Source organism: Condylura cristata, unplaced genomic scaffold, assembly GCF_000260355.1.
Source record: "Condylura cristata isolate star-nosed mole 26May11 unplaced genomic scaffold, ConCri1.0 scaffold00008, whole genome shotgun sequence".
Taxonomy (NCBI): Eukaryota; Metazoa; Chordata; class Mammalia; order Eulipotyphla; family Talpidae; genus Condylura; species Condylura cristata.
This window is the reverse complement of record NW_004567109.1, coordinates 43,976,302-43,989,231: the sequence shown is the minus strand read 5'-3', so window position 1 is coordinate 43,989,231 and position 12,930 is coordinate 43,976,302. Positions and strand designations below refer to the sequence as shown.

The window sequence follows — 12,930 nt, the reverse complement described above, 5'->3', positions numbered from 1 at the left end:
ATTTCTACAGAATTGTGTTTTAAAAGGTTTTTGTTGTAAGATGTAAATGCTTTAATTCATTTCTGGGCAATGTGATCATCTCCTATAAAGAAGGTGATAAGTGAAACTAAGTTAAATCATCTTAAAGTTCTGCAGAGAGAGGAGTGAATTCTAGGGGAGAAAAGATTTTAAAAATCATTCATTTTACTTAGTTGCAAAAAAGATTATAAAAGCCCTAGAGAGGCTGGACATTCAACAAGTAGATAAGTAACACACTATAAGCCTGTGCCCAAAGAATATAGACATTAGAGCTTAGATTGTTTTAGAGATGCATTGAAGCACAATTGAATGGATATAATTCTGACACAGAAAGCTGCAAAATGGATGTAGCAGATGGATTGCTACAGGAGTAGCAGAATATAGCAATCAGAGATGAACTGCTCTGTTTGAATGGTTGAATGTTATAGTTTCGAAAGCTTCTAGATTCCCAAAGCCAGAGGCTTTAAATGATAGACTATTTGTCCAACCAGCCAGAAGGAAATATTAAGCCTGTTGCTTTCAATCATTTACTTATGTGAGCCATATGCCCTCATGATGAACATCTTTGACCACGAATATCAACAATCAAATTGCTTTATAGGTGAATGATAATAGTGACTAATTGGCAGGAATATTCCCTCTTCATCTGCTATTCTTACAAGTATAAATAAAATATTCACAGGAATTCACAGCTTTTTTCACCCTCTGTTTCAAAATTTAACCTGACTCTATATTGAGGCCTACAACTCATATTAACAAGTCTGAATGTTTGGAAAGTTTGGCTTGCTTTTAACCATTTAGATGACTCTGGCATGGATGAGGACTGGTATTTTCTCACAAAAGACTGGTATAATTTTCCCCTCATGATATATAAGATGATGCAGTCAGACATTTCTGTGACTACAGACAAGTGAAGAAAACTAGCATCTTGTATGGCATTTAGCCCCATGGCATGAAGGGAAGGTGAGAGTGCAATAACCTCTCACAAAACTATAGTAAAGTAATAAAATATAATAACAATATAATAAAACATAAAATATAACAAACTATAAAATAATACAATTTCACTATGCATAAATAAAGAGACATGCTGGTCACCCTGATAAAATGGATCTTTTCTAGACAAAATTTTACAGGCCACAAATGATTTAGGATAAACCAAACAGATGACCAATTGCTTCAATTATTTCTCTTGCACTAAGTGAACAAATAGATGCCTTTTAATTAAAAATAACTTCTTTAATAATTTAGTCAAAGAAATGTATAAAATGCTTTTATTTATCTGAATAAAAAGAGCAACAGAAGATCCTCTTGACAGTTTTGAACAAATTCACTTCTTAGCTTTTTCCATTTTAATTATGCTAGATAATAGGGGGCAACTCAATTCTGGGCCTCCTGTGTGAATAGCATCCTTGATTTGGGGCAGTACATTATTTACCAGCTGTTGACAGCCATTCATTCATGTTTAGCAAGCAAAGTTTTGATTTTGGCTCTCTGCTGAATCTGGCAATCTTTATATGACATCGAAATATTGCATAATCTCAGAAGATGAATGGATCACTACAGATTACAGATTGTGGTTAATTCTTAGTCAATCATTAACTCACCAGTAAGTTAAGAGGGCCCTTCCTGGTGGCCCAACAGTTGAAGCTTGCTTCAGTCACTTCAGCACAGTTGGATCCCCAGGCAGGAAAATGACCCACATAGCATGGCAGGCCTCTCCTGACCTGTCTACTGCTCCCCTCAGCAGTGTACCTTGTCAATCAGCCTATTCTGCTCCCTATTCTGTCTCTGGTGAATCTTCTCACTGACCTTGCAAGTCCGGCCTGTACCCCAGTTCTGTATGAATAAATAAATAAATCTTAATAAATATATTGCTCCAAAGGGCAAGCTAAAAAACAATGTAATTGATTTCTTCTGCTTACTTAAAAGTGTGGTTACCAAATGCTTCCAGTTTCTAATATGATAAGTAAGGAGGAATCTACCCACTTTTATTCCTTTTACAGTTGACCCACGTGCCATGTAGACCACTCCTGTCTCTCCTGCTGCTCCCCTCAACAGGGTACTTTGTCAGTCTGTCTGTTCTGCTCCCCTCACTGCCTCTGGTGAATCCTCTCATCACTCCTGCACCTCTGGCCTATACCCCAGTTGTGTATGCATAATCTAAAAATAAAATAATAAATTTACTTAGTTACAAACAACAGCAATCCTTTATAAATTATTTAGAGTATATAGTGCTGATATTATAAAATGGTAAATCAAAAGGAAATGCTTTATTTATATGAATATCTCTTGATAGGTATGCTGTTGGCACAGATGTGTAATATACACCCATGTCTCAAAATGGACACTGTCAATTTTGAAGAAAACATTTCAAAGCAACTATAGGATTGTATAGGAATGTAAAATGGTGCCTACTAATTTTTCTGACATCTTCCACAGAACTTGATGGGAAGTCAGTTACCTCCTAGACATGTGATCAAACCAACACAAAATTTTGAGCCTCAAGACTGTAACAGGTAACAGTTGTTAATAATTTGGAGGAAAATATGGACAGTAGTGTGTTGAGGGAGAGGGCACACTAGAAAATGAGGCTTTAGCATTACCTTTGATAGCACAGAAGACAGTTACAGGGTAGAAATACAGATATTGACAACTCTTTATTGTGAAATGTGCTTTAGACAAATTTGACTCAACTGTGGAGGTTTAGAAAGTGTTGTCTATATCTCAATATTTCACTTTATTTTTTATGTTAATGCAAGAGGGTTAAATTTATAAAATATACTCTAAGTATAATTTAAGTAGAGCTCCAATGAAATAATCCTAAAGCATCCAGTAACAAAGACAGTAACAAAGACAGGATTGTGGCCTATCTTATTGATAGTATTTTCTCTTAGTGCAATATAAAATAGTGATTCTTAATAACTGATGGCGCTTATAACTAGGTGAAATACAGTGAACACTTAATGTATGGCAAACATAACATTTTTGGGGAGCTTTTAAAGTAAATCAGTAAATGTTAAACAAATTAACATGTATCTTTATTTTCTCTTTGAGAGGAATCTCAATAAAAAAACAACCCCTATGTATTTTGTAATCTAGGGTTAAATTGAATAATTTAATAATTAACATATCAATGTGAATGATGTAATATTAACATACTAATGAATAAAGAATAGACCAGTTCTTCAATTTATTAATATAAAAACACAAAATTCTATCAAATTTTTTTCTATCAGATTAATATGAAGACATTTCACAAAAATATTTGTGAACTATAACTTGGGACTCCAATCAGCTTTCCTTGTAATTTATCATCTGGATTTCTTCATTTTATTATTCTGTATCCTACTTTATAGTCAACTATTACCTCTTAGTATCATACTTGTGTTTGGACAGAAAATAAGAAATGGAAAGCCGTATCAGTTCATCTGGTAAGTTAAGTTTTGTTCAAAAAAGTTAATGACAAAATGAAAAGTATTTTCCAAAATGCAGTTATATTAGTATCAGAAAAATTTCAATTATATATAACATATTCATATAAAATCTGAAGGTCCACAAACAGATTAAGTTTACAAAGACAAAACAAAACAAAACATACATCCTTGTTTCATTTTCATAAAATCAGAGACTTTTATCATCAATGTGGAATGTATCATTTATTAATCAAACAATTTTGAGCAATGATTTCATCTGAATCTGTCAATTATAAATTTGCATCTGAAAGTTTTTTTTTTTAATCTATAGTATTTACACAGTGCCTAAAGACTCTACTGTATACCTTTTTAATCAAGTCATCAGAATAGGGCTATGTTTGAGAGAACAGCCATAAATAATTTAAAGTTTATAGTAACCAATGGAAAAACTCTAGAAGTATGGTTAGAAAATCACCTTATAAAAACCCCACAAACTACCATTGTAATATGTGAAAAAAAAGCTTACTAATTATATTTAAGTAGTAAGATTTAGAGAGTGACATATTTTAAAAAAAAACTTATAGTCTTGAAATATTGACTTGAGAAAATGTGCTAATGTTAAATTACAGCATTATTCTTTAATGAAATGAAAATGAAAATCTTCTGCAAAAAAGTACAGGAACTCCTATATTTACAACATTGATCAAACAAGAAGGGCAACATATATAATATTTGTAATGTCTCTAAATCAGACTGCCTTATTCACAGTTATTTCTAGAAATATTTGTTCCCTGTAAGTTATCATGTCTTCCACATCTTTGTAGACAAGCATCTCTTCAATGGACAACAGCTTGTAGTTATTCAGGCTGAATGGTGATTTATTCTTTACAGCATTTAACATCTTTAGAGATGTTGTAACTGAATCACTCAAAGAAGAACAAACTGGGAAAATGCGAGCAGTCCACAAACTCAAACATGTCTTGTTTCCAGAGAACAGTTCTTCTGTAACTTTCAGATTCCAAGTATCTAAGCATGACAGGAAACATTCTCCAAAGAATTGAAGTAACTTTGTATCTGACAATGTTTTAACATTTTTCTTCAAGTTGTCTTGCACTCCAAATGTCATAGTTGAATACTTTAAGTGTCCATTCATCTTTAAGCTTAAGGAACACATAAAAGAATATGCAGGAAGAACAGCTGGTGTTATGATAGATGAGCCACTAATAATGCAGTTTTCCCCAACTGAAACATCAGGCCCCAATTTGGAATACTCCACAACTGAGCCAGGTGCCACAGAACATCTTGAATCCAGTATACTTTGAATGATACAGGATGTGTTACCAGAGCATTCTGGTATTGTTGGAAAGATGCTAAAAGCAATGGATTGTAAGCCAAGTTCTGACTTCAAACTGCTATCTGAAGTAAAATGAGACAGATATTCTTCAGTTGTTCCAATGTGATAAAACTTGGAGCTATTAAGAACAACAACATTTAGAGATGTTCCTTTGAGAAGATGAAATATCCTCTGTCTCATATCTACCAATTCTGACTCTTCTTTAGTGACATTTGATGTATTTCTGGTATACTCTACAGTTGCGCCAGGTCCTAGAGCCTGAAGAAAGTCCCCATAGGCATCTATTTCACAGCTTAGCGTGCCTATTTCTTCATAAAAATCAAGTAACCTTCTTGCTGATTTGTAATCCATGTAAAATAGGCTATCTGTGTATACATACTCTAGGTCTGGTTTAAGACATGAAGAGTCACCCCCAGCAAAGTGTTGTTGACAGAAATGTCTAGGTCTACACACAGCATGCAACTGATACATCTTTTCTATACTGGGTTTATGAAGGAAACGATGGCAAGTCCTATATTCAAGGTCTTTATATTCTAAATACTCGAATGGTTCTAAGACAAAGACTCCATGTGTGGTACCTACGGTCAAACTAGATGGATGAGCTAAAGCAGTAAAGCCAGGTTTATCAAATCTAATAAATTCAGATTCACCAAGACTATACAGTTCAATATCATCTGCACAGGTAACCAAAATTCCAGGATTCATATGTGAGGGAAAATCAATATACATGGCTAGTTTTAATTCCAACATTTGAAAAATGGGGTTACCGAAGGGTAAAGCAGTAAAAATCTTTCCGAGAGCACTTGCATTAGGAAGGCGTTGACTGTAGCCACCTATAAATTAAACAAAATAGCTGTACTGAAATACTTATAATGCTGTTTATAAGTTTTTTAAATACATTAGTTACAACTCAATTTACTAATAAAGGTACTGAAAATATAAAATAAATTATTGTAACTCCAAAAAGAATAGTAAATTCCAGATTATAAGTGTCAAGAACAATCTTCCTATAGCCATTTGATAAAATGTTTTTTTTAAGATTTGAGATTAGGAAAGAATTGTAATGTATTTTAGAGTGTATAAATTCTTTTGAATTAACTGTATGACTAGTAAAAAGGGTGAAAAGCTAAAAATGATCTCATATCTATATGTTAAACAATAAGTTCAGCTCCAACACTGCTTAAGCTTTTATGTTAAGAATCCACCTCAGGGCCACCCTGGTGGTACAGGAGTTAAAGTGTCAGAGCTGTCAAGCTATTACCAGCCACAACCACTGCAGCATAAGTTTGATCCTCTTGCCAGCAGGAGCAGAGACACAGCAGACCTTTCCTGTCTATCACACTGCTCCCCTCAGCAGTGTATTTCAGGTGATCCGTCTGTCCTGGCTTCCCACTCTGTCTCTGGTGAATACTCTCACCCGCAACAGCTCTGGCCTACATGTCAGGGTGTGTATGAATAAATAAATAAATAAATCTAAAAACAAAATAGGGATTCTTAATGTAACACATTAAGATGCCAATTCTAAAGTTATAATTATTTATTTAAGATTACTTTCTAGATGCAGTCTGTCCTCAAATGATTACATATACTTAAAGGAAATAAAGGAGCATTATTTAAAAGCATTTTAAAATTTATCCTTTTTAATTTAGACAAACTTCCTTCTACAAGATGTGCCTTGAAGTTCTTAATTCCTTTCTTGAAATTGTTTTCTTGTAAGTCTTACATCATTTCTATTTAACTATTTATAGCATGAAGTTATGTACATAGTAGAAAGAGTCAGAAAATAACTTTCTCCAATTTAAAACCTATCCTTTATTCTGCAATTAACTCTCTCTTACTTTTTAAAAATTTAAAATCACTCTGTGAGTGATTTTCCCTGTTACATACTTACTTCCATGTTTGGTCACTATCTTTTAAAGATTGTAAACATAATTACATAAAATAAATGACAGAAGGTTTAGGCAAGTCTGGCAATCACAATGGTAAATGAAACTCTCTATATCAAGAGATACTTTTAAGACATAATTGAAAATTGTTTATACTTTGGTGAATTTGTTACAAGAAAGTTATTTTTTATATAAATACCAGAAATAATATGCATGAAAAGTAAGGAAACTACAATCTTAATGATATTTTTTGTAAGAAGAAAAAAAAACATAAACTATTTGTTCCCAAAGTAGAATAACTTCAAAGAAAAAGAAAGGTGGCAAGGAAAGTATTCGCAGAGGAGAAAAACAGTTCCTAAGAGATCTAAGGTAAAAATCTTAAAAAGAAAACATAAATTAGCAAAGTATAACTTTACCTGAGTGAATTAATAGGATGGTGAATGAATTCCATTTATTACCATATAATTTTTCCAAACATTGAAGGGCACAAAGTGTTGATCCTCCATTTCCTTAAAAATAAAAGTTAAAAAGCACAAATTCATACAAGCCTATTAAAATTTTATAATATGACAATTTAGGTATTTTTAACTTTGAAGCTATGGCATTTGGTTATAATTAAGAAGACAAAAAACAAAGGTATGTAGTAAAAGAATAAAATTAAATACATATTTTCACAGCAATTAAGTAATTAACAATGAGAACCAGAGATCAGAGTTCACTAACAAATGATGAGTTTTATCTTTTCCTGTAAATAGCATTTAAAAAGGAAATGACAAATTAGGTAATCTGCAGCACTAGAAGACTCAGTATAATTTCACTTGGATTTACAAGTTGCAAACCCATTTAAATAATTCTCCCATTTGACAATCAAACAAGGTTTGATTTCCTTTTAAAGATTTTTTTTTAGGACTTTATTTTCTAAAAATCATCTTAAGGCCCTCCCTGGTGGAACAGCGTGTTAAAGCACAGCACTAAGACACTAAAGCTACTTCTGCATGAGTTCGATTCCCGCTTGCCCCGGAGGAGACCACATGGCGTGGCAGACCTCTCCTGACCCGCCCGCTGCTCCCCTCAGCAGTGTACTTCGTCGATCTGCCTGTTCTGCTCCCCACTCTGTCTCTGGTGAAGCCTCTTGCCGCCCCTGAGCCTCTGGCCTGTACCCCAGTTTTGTATGTACAAATAAATAAATCTTTAAAAAAAAATCATCTTAAATTTAAGTACTATTTACTAGTTACCTGGGGTAAATTACTAAGCTTCTGAACCTCATATTCACATTTCAATAATGAGAATAATAGAAATAGTAATGGCATAGTTGCAAAAATTAAAAAAAATAAGGTTATTGGGCCCTCCCTGGTGGCGCAGCGGGTTAAAGCACTGCACTGAGAAGCTAAAGCCACTTCCGCATGAGTTTGATTCCCTCCTGCCCCGGAGGTGACCACATGGCGCGGCAGAACTCTCCTGACCCGCCAGCTGCTCCCCTCAGCAGTGTACTTTGTCGATCTGCCTGTTCTGCTCCCCACTCTGTCTTTGGTGAAGCCTCTCACCCTCCGCATCTCTAGCCTGTTCTGTATGAATAAATAAATAAATCTTTAAAAAAAAATAAGGTTATTTAGAATGACAATGTCAGACAGAACTGTATGCAATACAAAAGTTGATCTATACTGAATTTTAATTTTTTAAATATTTATTATTTATTATTTATGCACACATAGGCATATGTATGGGGTGGTGAGAGAATTCACCAGAGACAGAGTGGGAAGCAGAACAGGTCCCCACTGCAATACAATGCTGAAGGGAGCAGCCAGTGAGACAGGAGAGGTCTGCTGCCCCATGTGGGTCACCTCGCTGGCTGAACTTGTGCTGCAGTGGTTGCAGATAGCTTCACAATACTGTGCTTTAACCCCATGAACCACCAGGGAAGTCCCTATACTGAATTTTTAAAATAATTATCTATGATATGTATGCCATTATACTGTGCTATTTTGCATACTGATTGCATACATATTTATTTTTTTCTGATGTGCTCTCTCCATGTAAATTTCTGAAGAAACTGTGAAGTGGGTAGGGACTGAAAGAGCCCTATTGATAAGTCCAAAAAATTGTCACCATCTGAGTAAACTTTTTAAAAGTAACATAATTCTCTTTTAAATAAGATTTTTTCATGGTATGTCACAATGTGTAAAAACAATTATTATACTTATCTTTAAAAAAAACAGCAAATTTCCATTAAAATGTTAAAGTTTTTAAAGGCTATTGGTTAAAGACATACAGCTTTTAAGCTGTAAGCAACAGGAAAGCTTTTCTTCAATAAATCTGAACATAAATCCATACCAATTTTGGCTCCAGCAGGATCAACAAAAACATGATATTGAACTCCAAGGGGTAACTCTTTTTTTTTCAGCTTTTCTGACAGCTGTTGCTTATAAGCAAGTTCCTGTTTTATATCAGCTGCTGTTATTGCAACAATGTCCCAGAATTCTCCAGCTGCCACACGTTTGCCTAAGTGGGAAAAGGAAATGATAAATAGCAAAATTCTCTAGCTGCTACATGTTTACCTATTTGAAAAGAAGAAAAAGAGGTAATATCATATTTACAAATATATGTTCTGTTTTTGAGAATTGTGGATAATTAGTGGCGAGTATGACTTTAAATGGTTCTAATGAAGATTGGTCACATGTTTTTTTTTTTTCTTTGCTCTTTTCTATATTACCTGCTCCTTTTACAGTATACATTACATATTCTGAAAGTTGTAATGTTTCTTGATTGAGAAGCACTTTACCCATGCCAATTTTATCTCAATTCTTAAATGAGAAGACAAAAGAATAAGTGAATCTAGACTTGTTTGTTGCCTTAGAAAGACTCAACATGAAGATTCTTTTCTACAATTCTGCTCTCTATAAGTGCGGCTATTTTCCATTAATTTACTACTAGAGAAGCAAATTTACAAAGATACTGGGGTATGACATGAAATTCTGGATATAAGGAAATTTCTCCACTCCACAATAAATTCATTAAGAGAAAGAATGAAATTTTGGTAGATATTTGGATGTTCTTATTAACACTATACACAGGGATTTTAATTAGAATCTAAAATCCTGAGTATTTTACTATTATCCCAGTATCACTCCCCTAAAGTAACTTCATCAAAAATATTTATTAGACAACTGTAAAACTGTAGAGGGGATGACAAGTGGAATCACTTTTTTTTTTTTAAATACAAACTCGTCCTTTTTCATTTTATTAATACCTATATGTTTTGTTATTTTACTCATTGTGGAATACAATGGAGACATAGGTGGGGGTGGAAGAAGGTTAAAGTCAAATCTGCTGTGGGGTCAAAATACTATGCTTTAGACCTTTTCGATTTTTTAAAATAACCTGCTAACGAGCAGACAAAATGCAAAACGAATTTACAGTAAGGTTAATCATTTTTTTCCCTTCTACTTCCTCCTTTTATATTATTTATATAAAGCTTATATGTTACTGGGAATCAAGTCAAAGGAAGAAATGACAGTGACAAAACCCCCAAAAGTTATCTATTCCTGTGTGGGTGTCCTGGGCCTGCAGGTGAAGAGCAGGCAGGAAATGACAGCCAATTTTCCCAGCTTGTAAAATACCCTCCCTCTCACGGTCCTAGAGATCTGGGGTTCTTTCTTTAGTACCTCTCAACTCAGAAAACCTTCGCAACTTTCGCTGGGTGGCTTCTCGGAGAGATCTGTCTGAAAGCGCACACGTAGCAGCCATAACCCCACTTTCCCCAGGCGGAATGAAGACTTCCAAGGAGCCTGCCGTGCAGCATCACACGCATGCGCCTGGAGTGTAATCCGGCTGTTAGTCCGGCTACGCCCTCGCCACGCCCCTTATGCGTCACTCACGTAACCACGCCCCCAAAGCGCTTTAGTTCGCCCTGGGAAAGCCGTGATGGGCTGAGCTCAGGGTATTGCTGCGTTTCCTTAGCAACGGTCTTCGAAACAGCTGGAAAACTAGCGTTTTGTGGGACTTTGCCAGGTCTTCACTGCTTGAACCCAACTCGTAACACCTTGCCGCCCGGTTGACCCGGTGAGTGTCTCACGTTGGGCCGCAGAATTGCTAGAATTGACACACTAAGGGGAAGAGGAAACTATGAGCTAACTTGTAGCTTCTCTCAAAGGGCGATTCATCCTTTCTAACTCGTGGTTTGTACAACTAACCTGTGGACAGTAAACTCTTGCCTCAGCATCACTTGAAACTATCTGCCTCCAACCCCAGGTCCAGAAACAGTCTGAGCATTTAAAATCTTTATTCTCTGTGAAAACCTCACGTTTGTGGCTTCTTTGGCCAAACAGTTCCTAGTGCTTGAGCCTCTCCAACCTTTTCAGTTTTGAGTATAAACTCATAGGCATTTGGAAGTTGTATAAAATTAAATCACGAACAGTCCTTAACATTTGTGGTGTTTTGGTCGTTTCTGTGACACCTTTTTATATGTGCACACTAACCTAGAACTTACAATAACTTTACCAGCATTTAGTCTCTTGCTTATTTATAGCTGTCTTTTGTAGTATCTGGGCATTTCTCTTTTAAAGCATTATGCTTACTATGAGTTAACAGACAAATAATATTTTCACTTGAGATCTGCAATACAGAGAGAATAGTGACTTAGTCAAATTCTCATTAGTAGAGAGAAGATTGAAGCAAGATATTTCAATTTCAAGACTCAGAAATCAGTGTTCCACAATATACAATTTGATTTATTTGAAAAGTCTTCATCAGGAACTCAGGCTTGCAAGGCACTGCTATATATAAGCTTTTGCCTTGAACTTAAGTCTTGACCCTATTATTTAATTCTCTACTTATGGAGGGAATATTTGAGTTAAAAGGGAAATTACTTTTTCATAGTTTTATAGTTTAAAAGTTTTCAAGTCAGTAAAAGCCTTATGTTCTCATTAAGAAAATTTTCAAAGTACAGAAGACTTGAATGCCAAGAAATACTATATAAATACACCAATTAAAATATATTGTGGGGGAGGGAAGTGCACTGGAAAATGGATGGCACACAGGTGATTTGGTGATGGGAAGCTCCGGGGGATTACAACTGAGATGGAAAAAGGTACAAAATAATATAAAAATAAACTTATATTATTAAAAAATATGTATATGTATTGTAAGAAAAGATTAACATAAGTAAAAAGATCCAACTCTATGTTGCTGTAAGGGAAAAATGAGTAAACAAAGCAAAGCAGCAAATGAGCTCAGGGCAGTAACAAATGCCCAAATGGAGGACTTTGGTTTCCACTGAGAGAAACAAAGCCCTTGGTAGTTTTGATTTGATCTCCCTGATGTTAAAAGAATTGCATGTGATAATAGATGATAAATGGAATCTAAGTCAAGGATGACTACCTGAGATAGAGTGAGGTGGAAAGGCTATGGCTGGAGAATGCTGGTGTGGTTATGAGGAAAATCCAGCACTTGGTTTGGAACAGGTAGCATCAACTAATTAAAAGTATGCAGTGCCTGTGTAATAGAAATTTGTGTGTATAAGTGTTTTGTGCGTTGTACATGTGAATCTGGAGTCCAGGATGGTAGTTTAATTCTAGAAGATGTTAGTTTATAGATGCAATTTATTTTAAGCTATGGCACTGCATAGCATTTCAAAAAAAGAAAGGTCTGTATAGCCAATATGTCCAAGTATTAAACATACTAATGATGTAAATAAAACTAAGGCATAAAAGATAACCAAATAAGAAAACAAGATAGTTTAGATAGGGCAGGGAGAGAGGCACTCCTGAACCCCCAAATCTGCCTGCTCTAAATAGGTTCTGCCATCCTCCACATCAAGACAAAACATATAAGACTTTCATGAAAAGAAACTTTAATACAGTATTACTGTAACTGGATGGTCCCTAGGAGAAGGGAAGTTCCAGGTTCCCTGCCCCACCCAGAAGGAGGGTGGAGCTGAGCAGAGAAAAAGGAGAAAGAGGAAGAGAGAAGAAGAGAGAAGGAAGCTAGATGGAGAAAAAAGATGGAGACCTAGGGAAGCCACATGGAGCAGCATGCATGTGATGAAGAAACCGGGCTTGTTTCCTGACCCTGGACTGGTTAAGGCAGATGTGGGTGAGATACCTCTAGGGAGGTGACTATGGCAGTGTTTATATTGATTTGGATTTTGCTCTTTTCCTCCCAGATTTGTCTGGCCATTTCTGACCCTTTTCCATGGGTCCTGGCCAGAAGGTGCTTTAGACTTGTGGCAGGCTTTCAGGCCTTGCTTTGGGTCAATCCC

General features: G+C 35.3%; 2 protein-coding genes across 2 annotated transcripts in view; one reads left to right on the top strand and one right to left on the bottom strand.

Moving 5' to 3' along the window:
• Positions 1-4,009: 4,009 nt before the first annotated feature.
• Positions 4,010-10,432, bottom strand: FPGT (fucose-1-phosphate guanylyltransferase). The gene is made up of 4 exons (XM_004679125.2): positions 10,337-10,432; positions 9,006-9,173; positions 7,091-7,183; positions 4,010-5,621 (listed from the first exon to the last, which is right to left on the bottom strand). Exons 1-4 carry the CDS (start codon positions 10,416-10,418, stop codon positions 4,183-4,185), a joined length of 1,782 nt encoding a protein of 593 aa, XP_004679182.1. The 5' UTR covers positions 10,419-10,432; the 3' UTR covers positions 4,010-4,182.
• A 172-nt stretch (positions 10,433-10,604) lies between these two features.
• Positions 10,605-12,930, top strand: part of LRRIQ3 (leucine-rich repeats and IQ motif containing 3) — a 72,446-nt gene continuing 70,120 nt past the window's right edge. The window contains exon 1 of the mRNA XM_004679518.2: positions 10,605-10,733. The gene's annotated coding sequence lies outside the window, so the exon portion shown is untranslated. The remainder of the gene's footprint in view (positions 10,734-12,930) is intronic.

Excerpts from the sequence above, each read along its gene's own strand:
- FPGT (XM_004679125.2), bottom strand. The coding sequence starts at position 10,418 with ATGGCTGCTACGTGTGCGCTTTCAGACAGATCTCTCCGAGAAGCCACC. Across the intron at positions 9,174-10,336 it reads AAGGTTTTCTGAGTTGAGAG|GCAAACGTGTGGCAGCTGGA; the intron begins GTACTAAAGAAA and ends TTTCCCACTTAG. Across the intron at positions 7,184-9,005 it reads TCCTGCTGGAGCCAAAATTG|GAAATGGAGGATCAACACTT; the intron begins GTATGGATTTAT and ends TTTATTTTTAAG.